The 26,047-nt window shown below is 39.3% G+C and overlaps 2 protein-coding genes across 2 annotated transcripts in view; both read right to left on the minus strand.

Annotated features, from left to right (window-relative positions):
- The window catches only part of LOC139716857 (RNA-binding protein 26-like), a 31,559-nt gene extending 21,389 nt beyond the window's left edge, over positions 1 to 10,170 (minus strand). Inside the window, exons 1-5 of the mRNA XM_071628387.1 lie at positions 9,696 to 10,170; positions 3,878 to 3,996; positions 3,153 to 3,364; positions 2,455 to 2,585; positions 990 to 1,159 (exon numbers count right to left, since the gene is read on the minus strand). Of these exons, the coding sequence (XP_071484488.1) occupies positions 990 to 1,159; positions 2,455 to 2,585; positions 3,153 to 3,364; positions 3,878 to 3,996; positions 9,696 to 9,757 (694 nt within the window). The 5' untranslated portion in view covers positions 9,758 to 10,170. The remainder of the gene's footprint in view (positions 1 to 989; positions 1,160 to 2,454; positions 2,586 to 3,152; positions 3,365 to 3,877; positions 3,997 to 9,695) is intronic.
- A 9,428-nt stretch (positions 10,171 to 19,598) lies between these two features.
- Positions 19,599 to 24,982, minus strand: LOC139716844 (xaa-Pro aminopeptidase 3-like; the record flags this gene model as incomplete). Its single annotated transcript, XM_071628377.1, has 4 exons — positions 19,599 to 19,813; positions 21,148 to 21,268; positions 22,851 to 23,034; positions 24,013 to 24,982. Coding segments are annotated over 4 exons (1,433 nt in total), but the record flags the coding sequence as incomplete, so codon positions are not given.
- Positions 24,983 to 26,047: the final 1,065 nt, after the last annotated feature.

Genomic DNA, 26,047 nt, shown 5'->3' on the forward strand with positions numbered 1-26,047 from the left:
ATCTACACACAAACCCAAATAAAGCACACTAGGGGAATCTGTCTGCCAAATTCTTTTGACAGGGTTGCCTCAGCATTTTTAGTATTATCATTGGCAAAAACAAGGAGGAGAAGCAGAGTATACTGTAAAAGTGGAAATTTTCATGATGTTGAAATTTTCGTGTATTTCGCGCAACCAGAAACTTGCGCGAAAATAAAGCATGCAAATATTTTTACTTGTCATAGGTGTATATTCCAGAAGTTGAAGTCTTGATTCTGCGGAATTAAAAAACACACAAAAGCCTTCTTGCCCGATGAGTGTAAAAAAATTAGTTGCATGAAAATACCCACTTTTACAGTAGTTAAAAATATCCTGTGCATTTGCTTTACGATGGAATTACACACGACTCAGAAAACTAAAGGATCCATGTTTTGTCCCCTTGTGCTTGACAAGCAGTCAGTGTTACAAGGCACCAACACCTGTTGATTTCAAGGGGGTGAAGATTGCATAATATAGCACCCCTAGCACCTCACAGCATTCACTTACGCAGAATACAGCATGGTGCAAAGTGTGCATACACTATAGATTGCATTACAGCCTGCAATTACTTGTACATACGTATACTGGATACTCAATTCTCAGAGAAAAGTCGGACCCGTAGATTCCTACATAACCAACTTGTGCTTTATGTGCCAACTTACACCTACAAGAGTAGATTTCTCAAAACTGTGAGAGTTGTATTCCAAATAAAAATTTATCTGAACTGACTATTTTATCACCCTTCAGCACATATTGGTGAGTCAATTAAGTGCACAAATTCACTTTATTGAACTTCTAATCTTGTCTGAAATGAGAAAAACATATTTCTGATTTTTCCATATTGAATGCTTGTAAGTCACAATGTCATTTTCATCAGTAACAGTGAGCTGTGGTGTGTACGCACTGCCCACTTCATCAGACATTTCATCATGCAGAAACATTTAGAAGACATTAAACGTTTGGCAACATACCTCTCAAGTCCCGGGGACGATTGCGATCTCTGTCTCTGTCCCGTTCCCTTTCCCTCTCTCTTTCTCGGTCCCGTTCCCGATCCCGGTACTGGTTGCCATAGCGACGTGGCTGTCCATACCGATCTAACCTGTCGTCCCGCCTCCTCCGGTCATCATCCCGCCGCCTTCTCCTTCAAAGTACAAAAGTGACATACAGCAGATAATAACTTCACAGATGATGAAAGGAAAATGGAAAGAATATCTCTTATTAACCCTAATCAGGCCGGGCTTTTTTGGCTATGCTAAAATCGGAGGGGGGCGGATTTGTCATGCTTGACAACCACGTCAAAATCTACAAGATTGTGTTAAAAGATTTTTTGAAACAACCAATTATCAATTTTAATTAATTACTTATGAAAATTAAGCAAAAGATCATATTTTAGCCTATTCAAAAGCATTGAGAGTCTCCTTTTGGTTTGTATATCTGTTAGAGCATATTCAACAATTGTACATCATAAAAACTTCCAAAAGTCATTTCAATTCTTATGTATTTTATTGTTTTCCGAATTTCTTATGTATTTCATTGTTTTTTCGACTTTTCTTTTTTCTTTGTTTTTTTATTGTAAATTGTCACTGACCACTTTTCTACCAAAATTAGCATAAAATTAATCAATAAAAGTGATCAATTGTAAAAATAATCAGGTTTTTATGACTTTCATGACAGAGCACAGTTTTCCACAGGAACTGTACACAAAATCACAAAATTGTGCCCGTTTTGGGGTGACATGTCGTTACAAAAATGGGCGTGGCTTCGAAAAAGTACACGTGTACATTGTAAATTTGGTCTCAAAAGTTGTGCAAGACTTGAAAAAAGCGTTACAGAATTATAGCGTGAAACGTCGAGGAGGGGGGGGGGGGGGGGGGGCTTCTGCCCCCCGGCCCCTTTAGGGTTAAGGTGTGGTCAGAAGGGAAAACATAATGCATGTTTTTGTGATTCCAAAAGATATCACTGACCAAAGCGTTTGGATGTTATGACTACTTGCAGAAGAGCACAGTGACTTATCACATTTCTGGGTAACTGCAAGTAGAAGAAAAGTAGGTAGATGCTACTCATCAAATTGTCAGGAAAACTCGTCAGGAGGCTGGGATAGCTATAAATGAAAGCCATCAGCTTTAATGCTGCTCAAGAGAAAACCATACACTCTGGATTTTCCTTTCACTATGAATGAGTGTCCACTAAAGAAGACTGATTCAGTGACACAACATTTGCTCCTGCTACAATTGGTCCGGTCTTATTTTCTCCAAGGACTTTGGCTTGGGTTTGGGATGTAATAAAGTTTTAGGTTTAGTTTGATGTTAGCATTAGGATGAGGGTTAGGGTTATATTACTGGGCAGAATTTATGTTTGGCCTAGCATGCAGATATTTCATCATAGCAATTGTAGCAGGAGCAAATGTCATGAAACTGGGTGGTTCATATGTCTCACCTTGGGCTGTAGCTTCGGCTGCGACTCCTGCCGCGAGGCGAGTGGCTCCGAGACTGACTCCTGGAGCGTGAGCGTGAATGCCTCCTACCTCGCCTGTAGTCCCTGTCCTCGGTGTCTAGTGTCTGGGAGATCTAGATGAGGTGGAAACAACATCATCATCAGTGTCATAGCATTAGCAGGGAACTTGTCCTATTTCATATCCTCACAGTCGCTAATGGTAAGATACCGAGGCTGTGCATAGGAACGGCATTACTGCTCATCCTGTGTATCAATCAATAGTTTGTTTTCCCTTTTGTTAGCCAGGTCATAAACCTTCCCATTCTTCATATGCTTCGTTCTGTGCAGCTTGTTCATATTACATGGTAAATAACAATGTCAGGTTTTGGTCGACTCTTGCTCTATCAGCATGTAAATCAACTGCATCAAGAGCACCTTGTGTATGCCTGTTCGAAGTATAAAACTACAATTGATAAAACAAATTTGAAATAATCTTTTATGTATCACCCTAGTACCACTTCAATGCAAAGTAGCGATCTACTTTGCCATCATTTTGCTACTTTGACACTACCTATTGCACCATTATGGTTCAATCTCTTCTAGTGCCAATAGAGAAATATGGTGCATCAGATCCATTGTGAGATAAATGTTCTGCAAGTTCTCAGGACACACATTGACAGCACACATCACATCACAATCACCTCTCTAGTAGATGGTGGCCTTATTCTAGCCTCCTGAGCAACATCTTTACTTGTGTCCCCTGGGGCTGGCTCTGAGATGACTGGTGTTGAGCTGACCGGTGCTACAGCTGTTGGCTGACCAACGGTGGCAATAGCACCCTCCGCCTCTCCCGCTGGAATGTACGACTTGGTTCTGAGAGCCTCAAAAAGCCCTTCGACGAAGGTCTTGGTTTCTGCAGAAAGAGAAGAGTATCCACTGTGTTCAAATGATCTATATTTACTAATACAAACGTGTAGCAATATTGATAGTACAGTAACCGATGATTATAATCCTCATTGCCACTATCATCATCATCATATTCATCATCAAACTAATCTGATGGTCTGGTATCTACTTCAATATCCAGTGCTTTACAATTCAGGAGCGTATAATCTGATCAAGTAGAGTCAATTGTGCTCTTATTCATAATGACAAAATTGTGTGAGTATGATCTTGCTGGGATTCTTTCATTACTGATTACAATGACATGCTAATCTGTTTCTACTATGTAAAATATCTGATTACATTTTGCTCTGCGATTAATTTGCTAGTTGGTGTTGTTTTGTTCACATTTTTATTTGACTGTGAAGCATGCTCATTCTCCATCTCTTAAGACGCACATTACATTTACAGAACTCCAACTTGACTTGGAATTTGAAATCTCATGAACTGGTTTTTTGTGAAATGCAACATAAACCAAATTTACCATCGACTAAAAAGACAGACAGCTGATCGATGCAGAGAGCTTTCAGTTCTTCCTCAGTCTTGTCCTTCTTCGCCAAGGCAACGACATACTTGGCCAAGGCAACGGGGTCAGCATCACAGCTGAAAGTGATCAGAGAAGACATACAAAACAAATAACTTGTATGCAGCACTGCTTATACAACATACACGTCACGTATACATTCAATTGTTGCATTGCTCTTTAGCTGCTTAACACTCGCTCGCTCACTCACTCTGATAACCCCACAACTTGCATGACTTGTGCACCGTCGACACTGGATGTAGCTGGACACCTACATGAAAGGCACTCAAAGGCTGGTGGATGGCAGAATTCACAAAGAAAGTGAACCCATCTTCATAGTACGGTACCTACTGTACATGGGCTACAAAGTGATCAGTTTGCTGACAAATTTGAGTACCCACCTACTCTATCAGTGTGGAATAGTTTTGGGATATGCACAAGATCAGGTTACATTGTGTACATGATGTAGTTCCTGAGTTCTGATTTTATTTTTCTCTATAATACGAATATTTGTAAAATGATGTGAGACTTCACTACATTGTGGCTTTCATGGGGCTGATTCCTGCATGGAGAGGCCAGAGCTAGAGCCACAGAAAAAAGAACCAAAGATTTTGAGATGGATCAGGCTGAGATAGGTGCGGCAGCCCTGCATTGACCGAGAGAACCCGCTGGCACCCATGTTTCAGTGGGTCACTGCAAATTGCATTGGTTGATTAAAACTTGATTTTTGTCAAAAAGCGAAGACATGGAGAGTGGACGTGCGTGTGTGTGTAACAAAAAATCACAGTGCGAACTTGTGACAATTCATATAATGTCAGATGTGAGATGGATGATACAAGTGAACTAACTACACGCAGCCGTGAAGCGACAGCGGCTGCACGTCTACACCCTATTCGTATACCAAGTACGTTGTCATTTTCAGCGGGGGGTGTACGTTTCCTTCATGAATATCTTTATTAATTGTAGAAAACTAAAATATAAGGAATCCCCATAGTCCATGATATTCATTCAATAATCGGTATGCGATTTTTTTTTTTTTAATTACGTCAAAAACCCACCGAAATCTGTGATTAAAATGGGCAAGTCCAAGATAACGCGCGCGTTACGTATGGGACATTCAGAGACTTTTATGATCTGAAAAATAGTGTTAATGGCCTTTGATCATATTGAACTTTATCATAGTGATTGATATCTAGGAGAGGTATAATCATATAAAAAATGGAGAAAAATGACCTTGACAATTATATTCTAGAAGAGAAAATATGTGCCGTTACGTATGGGACCAGAAAAATTTTGTTTTTTTGAACACTTTTTTTAACCGCAAAACTCTCTGAAAGTATTTCATTCTACAACTTGTAACTCACTGTGATGAAAGTCACAACACTCAAGATTATCAGAGGTAAGTTTCAAGTCATGAGGCAAAAAGCTCTAATTACAGGTTCTAATTAAAGACGGACATGACGTGTTACGTATGGGACACTTACGTATGGGACACTTTGTCCCCCATTTGTTTAGTGTGTGGAGAACCATGTTAATTGGTATTTTGCACAATTATTGAAGTAAAATCAGTTGAAACTACTCAATACTGATCCAGATTGTCAAGGGAACAATATTCCCCAGATATTTACCATCATAATCATATTTAATCATATTTTATAATTTTTATGACCAACCCGAGTATGCATGCCCTTTGTCCCCCATTCGTTTAGTGTGTGGAGAACCATATTTATGGGTATTTTGCATAATTTTTGAAGTAGAATTTGTTGAAATTACTCAAATAATGATCCAGATTGTCAAGGGAATCAATATTATCCAAATATTTACCATCATAATCATATTTAACCATATTCTATATTTTTATGACCAACCTGAGTATGCATGCCCTGTATTTTTTATCAGGATAGTTACTAGTAAAAATTGAATAGTTAAGTGTAAATACTTCCATTGATGAAGGGCAGTTTGCCATTCAGTTTCAATAAATAACAAGAAATATTAATTTTAATAAATGCAATACCTGCTGCGTGAAATCCTAGTGATGGAGTAGATAAACAATATGATGTCTGTCTAATTAGGTTGTTTATATGAGTCCCTCCTCAGTATGTATACCCATGATTTTTGTCGTGGCTACTACTAAAAACTGAATAACTGAGATATCCAGAAACATGGTGTCCTAATAAAATAATTTTTCATTAGGACCACTTCATTTTACTTTGTATTTGTTTGTTTTTTGATATCTCATCCATTGCAAATTGGATCTTCATCAAATAAACTTTGAATTTCTCTAGTCTTAGAATTGTATGCTCTTTGATAATTCATATAAGGGGCTCCCAATCATCTTGTAAAACATTGAAACTGAATCCCCATTTCTACGAAAACTATACTATCCCTTTAATGCTGATCTTCATTGTGTATTTTGGCATCTCCCCCTCCCCCATTCTGAAAATTGTTTAGTCAAGTACTAGTATTGTTTCAATTCAAAAGTAGCTGCAAAGTTGGGATGCTTTCTGCAGGATGATTGACGATTTGTGTACTGAGAGACCTTCCCAGCTAGCTACAGACATTCACATGCAATATGTATGAGGATGTCCCATACGTAACGCATTTTTCCCATACGTAACATTATTTAATTGCTTGATAAAAAATATATCTTTTACAATTTTTTCTTCTTTCTGTGGTATTTAACTTCTTTAAACAATAAATTAGAACTTCCCAGAAGGGCATTCAAATAACCTTAGAAATTTCAGAAAAAACCTTAAAAAAATGACCTCAATTTGTTACGTATGGGACATCTCATGATAGGACACGAGCTAATTTGCATAATCATTTGCATAATCCCTAAATTTTCATACCAAGTTAAACTATTTGATGAACTCCTTATGTCCACATATTAATCAAATATAATTTGCTTTCCTTTGAATAAATATGAATTTTTATAAATGTCCCATACGTAACGCTGTATTTCACATTTATGCAAATGAAGCCCTTGAAATTTGCATAAATTTGCATTATATCATATTTTCCTCCCTGGAAATCAAAACTTCAACTCATAAGCTTCAAAATGATACCAAACATGTCAATATTCAGCAAAGATGAAATTTTGCCTTCTGGGGGGACCTTATCTTGGACTTGCCCAAATCAGGTCTGTAAGCGTCCATATTGCTTCACTCCTCATCTTCTGCGTGTTATTTGAATGGCAATCACTCTCGTATACTACAACGTAGCGAGTCGGAAAAGTTCATGACCTTGTCGGAGCGGAAGTGACCCATGTAAGGTCAAATCATGAGAGCAGTACGCGCGGAAATACGTCGACAAGGTTTACGTAACACACAAAATGCACGGGCATACTGTACGTAAAATGCTACCACGGTACTTCCGGTTGTGCATGCTGGTGGTTCGTTGATTTTGTGAAGCTCTCGAAGAAAAAGATATCACCGCACAATCTACTCCAAAAAATTCAACAATAAGGTCTGGATACCAACAAAACACCAAATTCAACTCAACCATCAGCAAAACAAGATGTAGGTGAGTGGTAAAAATCATCTTATTGGTAGAATCAAACAAAATAAAAGACATTTTAATGTGATTTTGCTTTAAAAAGCGACGGTCGTATACAGCGTAAAACACTGTAGATGTCAGACTGCTGTGCTTCGCACAGCGGTCTTCGCACAGCGGTCTGGTCAGGCTACAAGTGAACATGCTATGCCCTATGGAGCCTCATGAGCATCTCGCCAAGAGGGCCTCATGTCATGAGCACCCTGGCCTGGCCTAGACAGAAAGATCCGTCTGTCCGGATGACTCTTTTTATATTTTGCCATTAGCGCTGTCCTCCGTAGACAGACGGAAGGTTGCAGTACCCATTGCTGTGTGGATGTTCTTAACCACTGTCTCTATGGAAAATTGGGTGAGGTACCTCACCCTTCTCGATTGCGTCTAATTCACAGCCCTAGGTCGGCAAATTTAAGCTTGTATAGTGAAATTAGCTTTTTAAGAATACATTACACTCACCAGATTAATGAATAATCCAACATTTTAGTATAATTTCCAACGTAAAACACAGCCTGTCGCGTCGTCACGTTCAAACTGCAGAAACATACACTATGAATCTATTAGCCAATCACATGCGAGGTAGCTTCTACGCGTTTGTTTTACTAAAACACGTACCTCGCATGTGATTGGCTTACAGATTCAAAATGGCGACTTACAGCTTGCGAACGGCGATGTTGCGATATCGAAAAAATTTCTGCGTTATAACCGAGTTTATGTGAGTATTTCGATTGCACAATTGAGAAATTTATCCCAAATATTGCTGCATAATGTGTCATGTCATGTCAAACTTGTTTGAATGTAAAAAAGCTGTCTGAAATTTGGTTTATCGTAACGTTTGATCTGTGCGCGACTGCTCCACACAGCCAGGAGCCGCAATCATTGACTTCGGTCTGTATACGGAGGGGATCCGTGAAGCCAGACGCAGTCTCCGCGGAACATTCCCCGACGGACAGATACAGACCGATCTTTCGGTCAAGGCCTGGCCATGCTCATGAGGAGGGATAAATTTACACTTGTACTTGTGAGCAGGAGCCCCCCTCATCACGGCCTCGTGCGTGAAAAGGGCTTCCCAGACAGAATAACCTGTCCCTGTACTGTAGAATCTACTGTAACATGTTAGACCTCTGGGACAGGTTAGTCTGACTCTACTGGGTACTGGTCCATACCATGGCCACGCTAGTGGTGGAAGAATCTAGAAAAATCAGAGTCTATTCAGTTCGGGAAACCCACTCACAAGGGGGGCCCCTCCTTATAAGTAACCCGTCCCCCTTATAAGTAACCCCGTCCCCCTTATAAGTAACCCCCGGGGCCCCCCTTATAAGGAGTCTCCACGCTTTTTTGCAATGCAACGCGAAAATGAAAGGACTGCGGCAATTCGCTTGATTATGTCCATAAAGCTTCACAAGTTTCCTAGTTACTCACGAAATTTGAGCAAAATCGGTTTGAGGCATCATATCTAAAATCATGGATTTAAATGCGATGTCAAACGACCTATGCGAATGCTGAAATGCGAGCGATACTGGCGTGAGTGTCGCCAGGCGCGGCGGCGCGGCAATGCTTGAGTGCAGACGTGGCGACTGAGTACGGTACTCAGTCGCCACGTCTGCACTCAAGCATTGCCGCGCCGCCGCGCCTGGCGACACTCACGCCAGTATCGCTCGCATTTCAGCATTCGCATGGGTCGTTTGACATCGCATTTAAATCCATGATTTTAGATATGATGCCTCAAACCGATTTTGCTCAAATTTCGTGAGTAACTAGGAAACTTGTGAAGCTTTACAGGGTTCGAAATTGGCGATGGTCCGCTGGCCATTGGCCACCCAAAATCACGTCGGACTAGCCAAAAATCATAAAATTCTGAAGTTACTAGTCCGTCTGGCTAGCCAAAATATTGCTACAGTGTCAAAATTGATTCTAAGTAGTCCGCCTGGCTAGTTCAAAAAAAAGTTAAGTGCGACCCCTGCTTTATGGACATAATCAAGCGAATTGCCGCAGTCCTTTCATTTTCGCGTTGCATTGCAAAAAAGCGTGGAGACTCCTTATAAGGGGTGCCCCGGGGGTTACTTATAAGGGGGACGGGGTTACTTATAAGGGGGACGGGTTACTTATAAGGAGGGGCCCCCCTTGTGAGTGGGTTTCCCGAACTGTATTGCATTGGATCATTGGGACATTGGACAGACTACAGCAACAAAGTCAGTGCCAAAGTGGTGATTGGCTCACAAACCATACTCACATGTTTTCCAACTTCTTAGACAACCAAACTTTTAAGTCCTCAACATTGGCAATAGCAGGCATAGCTTGCTGTCTTTGCAGTTGGTCATTTAGTTCTCGACTTGTGAAGGTGCGAAGCTAGCAAGGGAATTCCCTGCGTGTGCAGAATATCTTCAGCGTTGCCTTTCTTGTTGAGCGTATGGTGAGGGTAAAGTGTGTGAACCAAAGGCTTGCACTATACGCAGAGTGCGTGCAGTAAGTATCGGATGGCGATTTGTTCACAGCATCCTCAAGTTTGTAGACAGTGTTCGAACCTAAGCAAAATAGTCCTATCTGCACTGTATCTCTGTCAAATACACACAGTGAGCGATAGACAAAAGACGGAATGAAGGCTTCGTGAAATTCAGATGCAATGAAACTCGTTCTTCGTCGGATTTCTAATTCTCGTGTCCACGCTCAATTCCTTTTCAATCGGAATCGTACATGTACGTAGGCCCTACATTCATTTGTGAACGTACAGTGTGCGTTTTGGTAGTCTGGCTTCGAAGAGCTAGCTTCTCAAGATTTTCAACCTGCGGCGTGTTACCATCATGCGCACACTCCACACGTATACACATGGCATGGCATGAAACGCTCGCGCTGTGTAAGCTGACGCGATAACTTTTATACTAGTAGTCTTACTTCATACCCCAGCATGGCATAAGAAAAATCAAAACAGCAATTCAATTCAATTCAAGAAAATGAAAACAAAAACATAGTATTTAAAACATAGGGAAATCGAATTCATTCTTTTAAAACCAGAATAATGAATTATGTACACTGTAAATCATTATCCATGAAATTACAAAATGAATATCTTGTAACAAGAAACCTTTATGAATAAACAAATATGTGTACCCTATATAGAAACAGCCTGGTCAAACAATCTAAATTTCTTCTTCTTCTTCTTCTGATTAAGTCTGCCTCCTTCAATAGACTGAAGATTCTTGCAGACTGGTGCTATTTACATTATAATACAATTTATTTACAGATATTTACAAGCACATAGAAAATTTCTGATCAATGAAGTATCACCATCAAGTTTTCCACATTCAATCCCCCCCCCCCCTTTCTGTGAACATGTTGAAACATGCGTAACACACTCATCCTCCTATTCTGAACATTTGTGTGAATGATAATTGATATAAAGTAAACTTCAGGGCTGCCAACTCTCACTCATTGAGCGTAAGACTCACTCATTTTGGTCCTTTCTCACTCTAAAACTTTTCTATTGATCTCACTCATTTTGACTCCTAAATTATAGCATTGGCCTATGGGAGTCTCACTCTCAACTAGTTTCCAGTGTTGGCAGCCCTGAAACTTTTGTTAGTATTGTTGGTGCCCTGCATGTTGATGGCGAGTACAAAACGGGCATAGCAGACATAACAAATAATTATGAATAAAAAAGTAAAGAAGTTGGACTTTGATCGGTAGGCCCTATAATTTTTGAGTGTGTCCTGGATCAATCACATACATTAAAATAGTACGGTACCGGTACCTTGTATATCAATTTTACAGAGAGAAATGTTTTATATCAATATCCATGTAATTGTGGACATTGTCAAGTTTTATCTATTTATTTATTTTTTGGAATAGGCCCTTCCTTCCCCTTCCAAAGCCTCCCAGCATATGGATTAAATCATATAGGGCACAAGTCTATTTCTAGAGGTGAAAAAAGTCAGTGGGGAGATGTTTTATTGTCATTACTAAAATTATCAGTAGTAACTATTTATGTAAAATAGTAGGCCTAGTAGTAGTAGTAGTAGTAGTAATAGTAGTAATATTAATGATAACAAGGAAAAGTAGAAATTACGCAGTGCGTAATATATGTCCCCGCCGGAAGTAGCATTTTGTAGCAAAATGTACAATATAGGTCAAAAATCAAGGTCAAAGGTCAAAGAAGTCAAAGGTCAAAATTCTGTGTAGAAGTTTTGAAGCGCTCACCTAGTGCCATCACTTAAAGCAAACGGAATCGAAATCGGGTATAGAAATGGCAAAGGTAGCATTTTGTAGCAAAATGTACAAGAAAATGTAGGTCAAAAATTAAGGTCAAAGGTCAAAATTCTGTGTAGAAGTTTTGAAGCCCTCACCTAGTGCCATCACATAAAGCAAACAGAATCGAAATCGGGTAAGAAATGGCGAAGGAGTAGCATTTTGCAGCAAAATGTACAATAGAGGTCAAAAATCAAGGTCAAAGGTCAAAATTCTGTGTAGAAGTTTTGAAGCCCTCACCTAGTGCCATCACATAAAGCAAACAGAATCGAAATCGGGTAAGAAATGGCGAAGGAGTAGCATTTTGTAGCAAAATGTACAATACAGGTCAAAAATCAAGGTCAAAGGTCAAAGAAGTCAAAGGTCAAAATTCTGTGTAGAAGTTTTGAAGCCCTCACCTAGTGCCATCACGTAAAGCAAACGGAATCGAAATCGGGTTAGAAATGGCGAAGGAGTAGCATTTTGTAGCAAAATGTACAATATAGGTCAAAGGTCAAGGTCCAAGGTCACGACTGAAATTCTGTGTAGAAGTTTCAAAGCTCCCATGTAGTGCTATCATATAAAGCAAACAGAATCAAAATTGGCTCATAAATGACAGAAAAGTAGCAAATTGAAGATTTTGATCACACACGGACGCACACACGGACGCACACACGGACGGACGGACACACGGACACACGGACACACACACGTACGGAGCCCGTTTCATAGTCCCCTGCGCGAACTCGTTCGGCGGGGACAATAACGATGAATAATGACGATGTTGATGCTGCTGCTGCTGTATGATGATGATGATAATAATAATTATAATAATAATAATAATAATAGTAATAATGATAATAATAATAATAGTAATAATGATAATAATAATAATAATAATAATACAATTATTATTATCATTTTTATTGTTATTATTATTATTATTATCATCATCATTATCATTATTGATGTTGCTGTTATTTTCATCATCCCATTTTTCTTTTGCTGGTGGTTAAAAAAAAATAATGACTGAGGCTTAAGAAAATAACATAACTTCCTTTCATTCATTACAAATATTATTATTGTCCACATACAAATTGTGTCTCAAAATGCCATCAAAGAAAAAAAAAAAAAGGTGTAGTAGTGGTTTGAATGTCCTATCAGACATACTGTATGCAATGTTAGCAAGAGATTATTAAGCAAAGGAGTGAAGGTTGAGGTGTGAATTTTACTCTCTCCCTCTCAGGGAGAGACTGGCTGCAGTGTCGCTGCCAAGAAAGCAGCAGATGACAGATTTGAGTCCTGTAGTTCCTTTTTTTTCTGACATGTTTGTTAAAATTATAGATCAGCAATTGCGATCTTACAAATTTCATTTGTAGAGGGAGACAAATTGAAGAAAACGCACACCTCATATACAATGTTCTCCAACCCTATTGCAATATCTATACATTGTACAAACAAAACAGATAAACAAAAAACAAACAAACACAGGTAAACAAACAGAATTAAAAAACCATCATAAAAGCAAGAACAAAATTAAAGGAAGTCTAGTTATAAATCAAAAAAGAAACTTTGTCTCTCATTTTAATTCTTGTCTTATGGCATTCTGCCATCAATATCAAATTGTATATATTCTGTTTACAAATATCATCCACTCAATTGGTGTACACAATATAATTTCACACCACAACATAATAACATGCACCAAAAACACTTGTGAAATATCAGTCTGAAGTACCAAATAATTCATGTTTTCACTGAAAACGTACAAAGAAATACAGAAAAATGGAAGATGACTGAAATTAAACCATATCACATTCAGTAGATTATTACAGAATTATCAACAACTACTTACACTAACCTCATTATTTTTTCTACATGTTATTTTCTTTTTAATTCTAATCACACTAAAATTTTGTCATCCAATGGGCGGGATACTTGCATTTGCATCCTCAAAATCTTGTAATTGTATGAATGAAGGCTTCTTTTGTGAACTGTCACTCATATGATATTGCATTTGTGCTGCACAAAAAAAAAGGGGGGGGGGAGAAATGAGGATGGAAACCATAAGTCTCAATAGTATAATACAAATTCTCTTACACAGTTGAATCAGTGTGCACCATTCTATGTGTCATAACTGTGGAAACTTCGGCCACATTAATTTGAGTGGAAACTTCAGCCAGATTAATTTCTCTCACGTCACGTCAACATCAGTGAACACTGGTTCTTACAACTTCACAGATACAGTGCAATGCTATTCAATTTTTTCAAGATATCTCAGTATGTTCCTCAAACAATATCCAAATATAATAACCACATACATAGCATAGTCATCTTTTCTGCTAAATTAGCACCCCTTGAAACTGGTAAATGTTGCCTCATTGTGTAGTTATATTCCTTGTCAAAAGCTACCAGCACTATCAAAATGGAAAATTTAGAAGAAGAAAAAAAAATCAGAAGAACAGCATGAACTTTTTCAGGGCAAGGAGAAATATCAAAATATGACAGGCTCTGATAGACTCAGAGATTCCAACATGACTTATAAATTCATAGATACATAAAACTGACATGCTTGAAATACCCAGTGAATTTGTGATTATTGTTTGCTCTTTCAATTCAACAGCACATTTTTGGAGGACTTTGATATTTTACAGATATAACCAGGGCCAGCGGAGCATTTTCAGAAGTGTGTGTGTGGGGGGGTGGGAGGCACACTTCCGGGTTTCATGAGCTAACAAGCAAAAAAATAAAAAATAAGATTAAAAAAAGGTCCTCAGCTCATCTTTCTCCTTCCACTTCCGGGTTTCTTCAGCTGAAAGTGGAAAAAAAAGGTCTTCAGCGCAAAAACATAGCCTTACTGCCCTCACACTTCAAGATCTCTATCTATTTCTTTCTAGTGCCACTTACCCACTTCCGGGTTAAAAAAAGTAGGGGGGCCCAAAGTGCTGACACCTTGTGTATTCCTTTGTATGGTGAAAAAAAATGAGGGGGGGGGGGGGCCTGAGCCCCCCCCCCCCCCTCAGTTCTGCCAGCCATGATAACTGTCATAATTTCCCCTCCATCAACCACTGTCACTATCTATGTCTATCTCATCATGTCTGTCACAAAATCAAGACACAATAGCAAAACACAGCTGAAGGATTACCAGTACATGACTGAATACAAGGAGGAGTAGGTAAATCTCAAGCACAGCTGTAATTCATGTCCATTTGCACTGAAAGCGTCTAATACATAAACACATAAAAACAATGTATGCAAATACAATGATCAAAATGCTTATCTGAATATATAATTTGTGATAAATAATCATAGTTATCAATTCATACAGCATCAACATCTTACTCCTTACAATGAATGGAGACAAATTCCTTCATTTGATAATGCTTTTTTTCTTGAACATCAATATTTCACAAGACACAGCACACCAAATCACATCCAAAAGTATGACTCTGTCTATTGGATAATTATGTTATATTACATTTTGTATAATATACTGGCATAGATTGTACTTATCACTATCTCTGACATAATTTTATCACATGTTCTGCCCCTGCGATTTTTTTTTAAAATCACAAAATGTACAAGTATCTCCACTTGAAGTTGTAACTTCACATTTCCACCTAATGGAGAAATCACTACTTTTTTACACAAGCAAATGCACATACCCCAAACTCTTTAGTAAGACTCATCTATACTTAAAAATCCCCTAATGGTAATCTTCACAGGAACTGCTAATTCTGACAGACACAAACTCTGCTAACTGTAAACGAAAATCAAAACATTGCAGAGATTTAATGTAATATCTTTGGTTGATTTTCTTTTTCACATCACACACTCGGCCATTACGCACCAATGAAACATCTCAAATAAGGCGTGTCTTCATCAGCCCGAAGTTCAAACTAGCGGGACATTTTGCGGTCTTAGAAAATAGCCCGATACAGCGAATGTGCGTCTTCATCAGCTCGAACAGCCTGCTTCGGGAAATTAGTCTGAAAATTGACGCATGCGCACTTTGCAATATTACTCTGCCTGGCTCGCGGTTCGGAAGTGGATTTCCCCGCTCAAAATCTCCTATATCACCGTATGTACGATTCTACAACCAGGGAGGTGAGCAGTACAGCAAATTCTCTCCAAAGGGATATTAATAACGGTACTCTTTCTTCTGTCCAGTGAGGCATCTTATATGAAATTAATGAATTGCAATGTTTAAACAAATCCAAAATGCACACAATCTGCAAGAATCTTCAGCTAAGGTAGAGTGGACCAGAAGAAGAAGTTTACAAAAAACCAGCTAGCATGCACAGCACTGAGTTTTAATAGGGAGGTGAGAGAAATCACCTCCCTGGTTTTAAAGATGACAACAACAGTAGGCCTATAGTACACACATGTGAACCTTGAATACACCGTGCGTGTAATGTACTATACACAATCACTAGCTTGTACATGCGCTTTCCATTGCCAGCTGGCTAACCAGAAGCGTGGAGGGATCGAGAAAATTTCGGGCTGATGGAGACGCACCCAAAATAGCGCGTTATTTCACGAATTAGCGCTCTAGTTGACGAACTACCCTAGACCAAGATTTTTGGGGAAATTTTCCCGATCAAATAGCGCGCTATTTGCGTCTTCACTTCACAGATAGCGCGCTATTTTGACATCGGACTAGTTTGGTAACCGCAAGATAGCGCGCTATTTTGAAACTTCGGGCTGATGAAGACACGCCTATAGCTTCATCATCACTATCTGGTCTCACTCGTGACAGAATGATATGAATGAAAACAAAAAAATGAATTGAGCTTGCTATAAACAGCAAAGTGGAAAGTACACAATAGTGATGGAAATATACCAAATCCCATGGAAGTGATCCAGGGATAGAAAATCGACAACAATGATCATAAAGATGATGACAAATATGACAATGATGATAATGATACTGATGATAATAATAAAGATGATGATGAAAGAAAATGATGATAGTGATGATCATAAAGATGATGATGATGAAAGGTAATGATGATGGTAATAACAAGATACTGATGATGACAATGACATTAAAGGACAAGTTCACCTTCATAAACATAAGGATTGAGAGAATGCAACAATATTAGTAGAACACATCAGTGAAAGTTTGAGGAAAATTGGACAATCGATGCAAAAGTTATGAATTTTTAAAATTTTTGTGTTGGAACCGCTGGATGAGGAGACTACTACAGCTTGTGAGTCATATGCGTACAACAGTATAAAGAAAATGTAAAGAAAATTCAACATATTTTCACTTTTTTCGCATAATAAAAGAGCACTTGACTTGCCTCTTTCTAAAGGCAGGGGGAATAATATTACCCATAACATTTGTCGGTAACGAGTCGGGGGAATGTGTACTTTTTTCAAAAGATGAAATTTTGTGAAATTCTCTTTATATTTTCCTTATATTGTTGTACGCATGTGACATCTAAGTTATTCACACACTGCAGTAGTCTTCTCATCCAGCGGTTACTGCACAAAAACTTCAAAAATTCATAACTTTTGAACGGATTGTCTGATTTTCCTCAAATTTTCAATGATGTGTTCTACTAATATTGCTACATTCTCTCAATCCTTATGTTTATGAAGGTGAACTTGTCCTTTAATTGAATGAGGTTGGTAATGGTGATAATCACATTAAACACAGACGCACACATCCGGGCCCCGTATCATCAAGCAAAAGTTATCATCGATTTTCCAGAACTTATAATCGTTATGAGTTTTGATAAAAAACGGGGTCCTGGTATCTGAAGATACAAATCAAAGTGATTCTCAGCCGGAATAATTGATTTCTCAAAGACGTTGACATCGATGTTATGTATGTATGCATTCATCATTAACCCTTGTGAAAGATTTTAATCAACCTAACTTGAGTCAAAATTCATGTAAGACCCACTGATGTAGATGCCCCATTTCAAATATTCACAAACAATCATGACAGAGTGCTGTCAAAGAAAAAATAAAATGGCATCTACTGATGAATAGGCCGAAAGTGTGTACAGTGGGATCTAAATTCACATTCTGCATGTGGCTACACCAACAGCTCAGATGCTCATTCATAGACAATAATTCATGACCCAATAGATGTGAAAGGCATCTTTCACATTCCGTGGAATATTCATGATAAAACTCTTTGAATCAAGAATGAAAATTCCACTACTAGTATTCCACTACATTGTGCAATGAAAGTGTCATATGGTACATCACATCTCAGCTATTCTGCCCTACTTTGGCAAAAGGAAGCAAGTGACATCGAGTACGAATGCTACAAATGAAGAAAATATGTTTTTGGGTAGGCCCTTCAACATGGAAATTTGTGATGAGAAGTAATGTCGGTACTCGTGCAAGTCATACGGTGATGCATTTATGACAATTCGAAGAATTGTGATATTTCCATAGAAACTCATCATTATGTTACTTGCTTCCTTTTGCCAAAGTATTATAGATTTGTAGCAAACATGAACAATTTGGCAAAAGGAAGCATGTGACAATCATATCATGAGTATATTACTTGCTTCCTTTTGCCAGAGTATTATAGATTTGTAGAAAACATAAAAAATTTGCAAAAGGAAGCGAGTGACAATCATATCTTAAGGATGCCACTTGCTTCCTTGTCATGTGTTCATCAATAAGGCACCATGTAGATGAAAGCAAGATTGCTAATGTCAATGAAATTTGTTCTATTATCCAAAGCTGAAAGACAATTTTCAAAAAAAAAAAAAAAATCGCAGTTGCACAGTCCTGAGTTACTCCTTAATACAACATTCAGCAGGGGCCTCAGAACATTTGTTAGTGTTGGGGGTCACAGACTGGGAGGTCAATGGTTATTAAAATGAAAACTTCAGCACTCTGCTTTATGTGGTATCATGCACAGATGGTTGTTTCAAAGGGCACTTTCATCGGAATACTGAATTTGAAGTTTTGCTCGTAAGAACACTCATATGCAGGGATGCCAACCTTGTAAACCATACTGCAGTATTCTGAGGGTTGAAAATATATTTTTGGGTGGAAAAAAACAGTATTTATGCCTTTCCTGGAAGAGACACAATTTGGGAACACAGTATATTCCATGAACCTTACAGTATTTTTGGCAAAAACACAGTACAAAATACACTTGTACTGCAAAAAGAATTGGCATCTCTGTATATGAAATTCCGAAGATTTGTAGGAACTCCATGCAGGAGAGGTAGAAAGAACAGTTGATTGCAATTGATTGACAAATTCCCCTACATCGACGTAAACAAGAAGAATAGCTGACTGATCAATACAAGTGTACCTGAAACAGTTTGAGGTACTGGAAGGTATTTAGTGACAAGGCGAGGCTCGACTGGGCAGGATGCTAGAATACCTCATGGTGTTTATAGAAAATTGTACAACTCCTGTTCTTAGACAGGCTATATTCTAAGGAGGTTGCTCTTTCATATCATCCTCTTACCTGTTATGACTTCCTAAACATCCACTTTTCCTTTATGGAACAGTTCTTGCTAATCTGGTCTTTATCTTATTTTTCTTTTCCAGGCCGTATGACATAAATAAACATTCTACATGATATGGCTATTTCACAATAATCAAGTCTATTATCCCTAAATTTTGAAAATACACGTCGTAAACTTCCTCAAATTTCTTTACATCTTATACTTCTGTGACTAACATGATATTTTCTTGAGGTATTAGATGAAATTTTTTCTTTTCAGCAATGTCCAGTAATTGGCACTTTATAAAGAAAGCACTGAAGCATCAATTTCAGCCATAAATTTGGAGACAATAGTCATGACATCATGTTTCTAAAATAGAATAACAATGATATGCTGCTAATATTGCAGTTTCAATGGAAACAGCTTCATACTTGATTAAGACATGCATTATTCACATTTTCTTGATACCGAACTCCCTGATCACTGATGAAGAATACTATCAAATACAGCACACATTTTATTCAAAGATCAGCATGTCTTTAATTCATAATATTCTCAATCTCCATCATTTCCTTTGGACACTCTGCGGTCAGTACGTCCGGTGGACCATCTGTTATAAGGACGTCGTCCTCAATGCGGACTCCCATTCCCCGGAAATGCGGAGGGACATCTTTGTCGCTGGCCGGTAGATACAATCCTGGTCATCAACGAGAAAAGAAAAGAAAAATCACTCAATTATCAACTTATCACTGTGAGAAACAAATTGAAGGAAACATCTTGGACCTTATCTGTTGTCCAGATGTCACAACAGATAAAGCCACAATGATGCATGCCATCACATTTTCATGTAACCACTTAAAAAAAAAAGAAAAAGAAATAATGGACAAAATGTTTTTCAACTTAACCTTTGGCAAAGAAGAAGAAAAAAAAAAGGTATCATTAAAGTAGTTACAGCATATTTGGACATGATTACTGGAATCACCATCACCTTTTAAGAAAATATGGCAATCTGAATTGAAAAAATGAAATTGAAAGAACTGACCACCTTTTGGTTGTTGCAATAATGAAACTCTATTCTAGACATCCTTCGGGCTTGGAGAGTTTTTTTTTTTCTTTTTTTTTTTTTGACCCCAGGATTATGGACCAAAATATATCATGTGGCTGTTGTGAATCATATGCTCACAGTTTTGCTAAAGAGAATACTGATGATGTTGTTGGTGATGATGTTGGCGAAGATAATGATGATGATGATAATAATAAAATGGTGATGATGATGATCATCATCATTATCATCACCATAACCACCACCACAATCATCATCATCATAATCATCATCATCATCATCATCATCATAATGTCAGTGATAATGAATAAGCTAGTAACCCACTGAAGACAGAATTAATTTTCATTTATTCATTTTTTTTCTTTTTATAATCTATACACTTTGATGTTTGATAACTTGCATTTGTTGGTTGACTCTTCCTTTCATTTTGCAGCCTCTTCTTTGTACACCAGCCTGCTCACCCCCCCCCCCCCCCCAACTCTTGCTGTTGCTATTTCACTCTTTTCCTTTCTTTTAATATCCCTCTGTTGTTCCTCATTTTGTTTGATGTTGCCTCCCTAGTCAGCCTTATCCTTCAAAGGTTGCCCCCATGGTCCTCAGGATCATCACTGACCCTCATCTGCCTTTTGTCTGTCTGCCCTCCTTTAATCCCTCTCCCTTCACCTACTGGGCTCTTTACCATGACCTCCAACCTTCCCCTTTTGTTTTCTTTGTTCTGTGTCCCTAGCTCTCCCCTGACTGTTCTTGTTGTGTGTAGTCCTTATATGTGATTGCTGTCCCTGTCTGTTTGTCATTTTGCCTCTGACGAAGATTCTGCTCGGATCGAAAGCTCAGGCCCCTTTTGACTCCATTAATTTTTACTTTACACATCCATCATCATAATATTCCTTGTTTCTTCCTTTTACAAAAATAATTTGCATGACAAACATACATCCCATCAATGATGACTGAATGATCCTTTCCCCTACCTGGTTCCACAGTTATGACCATGCCAGCCTGAAGCTGGTTGCTACGGGATACTCGAGGCGTGTCATGTGTGTCCATCCCAAGGTAATGGCCGAGATGATGTGGACAGTACTTTTTGGTCACCTGTGACAAAAAACAACACAAAGATGTAAAATCACATATCCTCACATTTCTGAGGTTTAGGGGCTTCCATCATATGGGCACCAAAATGAGGGATATTCCAATGAGAAATCAGCATCTAGAATCTACTGACGGACAAATATAAAGAAAAGAAATAAAAACAGCTGTATACATGTAGATGCAGCTAAAAGAGCATAAGGTCTTGAAACAGATATAATCTGCCATCTAAATGTCTTCTGGATCCCAAGATAGGGACAAGTGTACCATGTCTGGATGCAATTCAAATGATCAGCAAACTGTACAAAATTTCTTGGGTAAACATACTGTAAAACGAGGAATTTTCGCGAGTATTTTAATTTCGCGAATTTCGCAAGCGCCAAAATTCGCGAAATTAAAATGCACGCGAAAGTTTTTGTCTACACTACATGCATTGAACGCCAGTGGCAATTCGCGAAAATTTCATGCCACGAAAAAGGCTGTCGGCTCCAATTTGCGAAAATTTCATGCCGCGAATATATCATGTTTTACAGTAGCCTTTTGGCAAGGCCTCATGGCTGAAAAAGAGACTAACTGCGAGGGAACGAGTGAACGCAAGGCCGAGTAGTACAGCCAGGAGGCCTTTTTAAACCCAACATGAATTTCTTATCTTGAACCTTGTTTCTCGTTGATTGTGCTCGCAAAATGGTAGCAGCAACTGCAGTGCTCTAAATGACCACGCATCTAATGAATATGTACAAAAGTATAATTAAGCATGTCAGCGGCTTGCTCATACGTATCCAGTCTGCGCTGCCTGCCTGCAGTAGCTGCCTGTATTGCCAGCACTGATGTCATCATTAGCAAACCAACTGCAGTTTGATTCATGAAACATGAATAATTCATACTCGCCTACGTCGCAAGGCGGCAGGGAAAAAAAAACCCAGTTTTCTCGCAGTGCTCGGTAAAGTGATATACTGTATACGCTATATATTTCGCGGGGGTTTTATTTTCGCGAATTTCGCGAGTCGGGAGCTATTCGCGAAATTAACAAGACGCGAAAATATTACCTTCCAAAATGAATCCCTTGCTTTGATGATACGAACATTTCAGTACTAGTATACCATGTCACGGCTTACCGAACAGACCATACTGGCTAAGCTTGTTTACGCTCGTCCACGTCTACTTACAAACACTGTAGAGAGCCAATCCATTATCGCAAGGGGACCACTCGTCAGAAATCTAGCGCAATGGACTTAACCACTTCAAAAATGTTGAATTCTAACATACTAGTTCGCAGAGTTTGGTAAGTTTTTTTTTTCATGCAGTGTATAACTAGTATCATTTTTATTTGCTAGTATCGTTGAAAATTCACACTTTCTTTGCCACTTCATATTTTCTCTGGTCCCCCAATCGCGAATTTAACCACTCGCGAAAATGTGTGACAGCGGCAATTCGCGAAAATTTATGTACGCGAAAATTACAGCGTATACAGTAGTCTCATTCCTCAGCCACGAGGCCTTGTCAAAAGGCTAGGGTAGACATCGAAGGGTTTCACCATCTCAACTCATATAGGTAATATGCATACAACAGTCTCCCTTCTATTTCTTACCTTGAGAAGGTCAAGGTCATTCAAATGTTTGGGCACGATGCCAAGGTGCTGTAGTCTCTGTCCCAGACCCTCCAGCATGCGGCGGTACATCTGATCCAGCGTGTTGCCCACCTCACACATCTCTAGACACTCCTTCTGAACGTCAAGGACAGCTTGGTAGAGACTAGCCTGTGACTCGCTGAATCTAAAGGAAATCAGAGAAAATCCAACCTTGGGCACTTCTGCTCCAGACTAAATCTCTATTATTAGCCAGGAAAGAATTGCAATAAATAAAAAATATATAATTATATATAAATCTAGTTATCCTTTCTAAAAGCATCTCACAGTCACCTTCGCCTACATCATCCTTGCACAAGTCAAAAAAATGTTTGAGTCAAAGAAAAATTCTATTTTGGATGGATTTGAACACGTGTGAATTCTACTGTGTAAATCAAAATGCACGTAAGTTGAAGGATTTTCTCCCATCTCTTTGGAATTGATTTAGGCAAGGTTGACTGTATGGTGCCAGAGACTCCAACTCTCCCGTTTTCGACGGGAGATCTCCAGCCGAAAGCCCATTTTTGTAAAATCTCCCGTTCTCCCGCTTGAGATTTGATTTCTCCCGCCCTGGCTCTGTGTCTCCCGGTGGAAAGGATTTCTTGCTTAATTGCTATCGTATGTTGAAAAAATAAGCCTTAGATAGCACCAGAGAACATCTAGAACCCTTGGAACTTCGCACACATCAACTTGGAGTCTCCCGTTTGCTAGGGGTTTCGAGTGGGAGAATCTCCAGATCAGAAGGTGCTTGGGGTTGGAGTCTCTGTGGTGCACATTTGGGAACCAAGGCAATGTTATCACAATGAGAGTATGCAGATACTTTAATCTGCTATCTTTCCAGGATATGATTTTTGCAGTACACATACTGTATACACTGTATGTATTCCAACACCTGTCTCATATTAACAAATTGTGACAATACATATGTATGATTGACAGGTTAAGAACATAATAAATTAATCTTTGAAGAGGGTTTTGAGCTTTGTATGGATTTTGGTTGGATACCAATGTTCAAATACACGTTTGTAATGTGACGTACAGTACTGTCCAGAGGATATGACGCATGCTAATATATTGCATATTTAGTGCACAATGGTGGCACATTCCCTGCAGAAACTTGAATTACCTGCCATTCACTGGCCAAGTCCGTGTAATATCACTTGCATAGCCATGATACTCGCAACCTGCATCCATGAGAATTAAGTCGCCATCTTCCACACTCTGGTTGTTTTTCACGTAGTGCAGGGTGTTGGCCCGATTGCCCCCAGCGACCACGGGTGGGTACGCCAGGAATTCGGCTCCTTTGAGCCTCACCTCGAAGTCAACCTTGGCATAGAGGTGAGCTTCGTTGATGCCCGGCTTGGTGAAGCGCATCACCTCCACGAAAGCCTCGGAGGCGACGCGGCACGACTCCCGCATGAGACACATCTCTGCCGGAGACTTGATGACTCGCATCGAGTGAAGTATTTGCTGGAGGATGTTGACCGTGTGACCCTTGTTCCGGCAAGGCATGACAAGATTGTTGACGACATCCTTGTGCAGGTGATCATTAACGTTTCTGAATACATCATACCACACCACCTGCTTTTCCCGGCTGGGAAACTGATGCAAGAATTCGCTGAGGTCACCGATTACGTGAGCCTCGTCGACTCCGATGAAATTCAAGGCACCATCAATACCAGCTCTGGGGCCATCCCACAGCTCCCTATCTGGGTCACGCTGGGGTACAAAGAGTGTTGCTTTGTGGTCTGGGAGCGCTCTATCCGGAAGACTCTCCAACACGAGGGCACTCATTGGTTCCTGGAAGCCGCACAAGTAGAGGAAGTCAGTGTTCTGGCGGAAAGGGTAAGGTATCTCATCAGTCATGTACTTGGTGTCAGCTGCCAGTATAACTGCGACGTGATGGGGACAACTACCGTACATGGAAGATTTGGAAATGGAGGACATGAGCTTTCGTCTCCGCCTCTTGAATTCCTCGGCGCTGATGCCTGGCGTGATTTCTCCATCTCGCAGAAGATGCTGGTGGGTGTACGGGGTGGGCTGCCCAATGTACCTCTGAGGAATGCTACCAGGCGATGTTGATTTCAATGCAGTACCTGGGTGGGATGAAAGAGAGTTTAGTCACTGGCAATGTCTCCTCAATATTCTTTAGACTTTGCCTTTTGGAGTAATGGAATCATTCTCTTTAAGACTGTGCAGTTAACTTGGCTTTCATACACATTGATTACTTTCCTTTTTCCCTGCCGAAAGTATAATTAAGAGGGAATTCTAGCTGGACCAGTTAGTCTTGTCTCTACTAGAGAAAGAGATCTGATCTTACTGTAACTTTTAAAATAACTACCGCATGACTGCCGGTTGGTTAAAACTCCGCTTTGTAAATGAAGGGCGGCCGGTGGCACTTATTCAATGGTATTGCTATTGGTAAATTGGGCTTGCAGATCTCAAGAAGAATAAATAAAGAGCGAGACAGATAAACATAGGACACTGAGCTGACCAGGATATTTCCCGAACTTGACTGTGCCTCATCCCCATCTCATTAAATTGCTCCTGTCTCTTCTTCTTCTTCTTCTTCTTCCATTAAAGTACATCCCTCTTTTAATAGTAGAGTATAGTCGTACTGAGTGCAGAGAGGTGCGCGGTCACGGGAACACGTGTAGTGCAGAATGCAGTGTGAACACACACAAATTAAAAGAGGAGGGCAAAATAAAAGTGCGAGACAGATAAACATAGGACACTGAGCTGACCAGGATATTTCCCGAATAGTATCAAAAAAGCACCATTACACACTTTCTTATTAATTTTGTTTAGACTTCAAACTTCAGACAAATCAGTGCATCCGCTTTATAACCACTCAAAAATTAACCTTGGAGTCTCAATCCCAGAGAAAAAACGCTAGCAACCTACATCTGCATCTCTCATGCTCTCTCGGACAACGGCGTAGCCAGGATTGGGCAAGTCCAAGATAAGGTCCCCTCAGAAGGCAAAATTTCATCTTTGCTTAATATTGACATGTTTGGTATCATTTTGAAGCTTATGAGTTGAAGTTTTGATTTCCATGGAGGAAAAAATTATATTACGTAAATTTATGCAAATTTCAAGGGCTTCCTTTGCATAAATGTGAAACACAGCGTTACGTATGGGACATTTATAAAAATTCATAT

Source organism: Diadema antillarum, unplaced genomic scaffold (assembly GCF_040938485.1).
Source record: "Diadema antillarum isolate AM-2024a unplaced genomic scaffold, OU_Dant_1.0 scf00000070, whole genome shotgun sequence".
Taxonomy (NCBI): Eukaryota; Metazoa; Echinodermata; class Echinoidea; order Diadematoida; family Diadematidae; genus Diadema; species Diadema antillarum.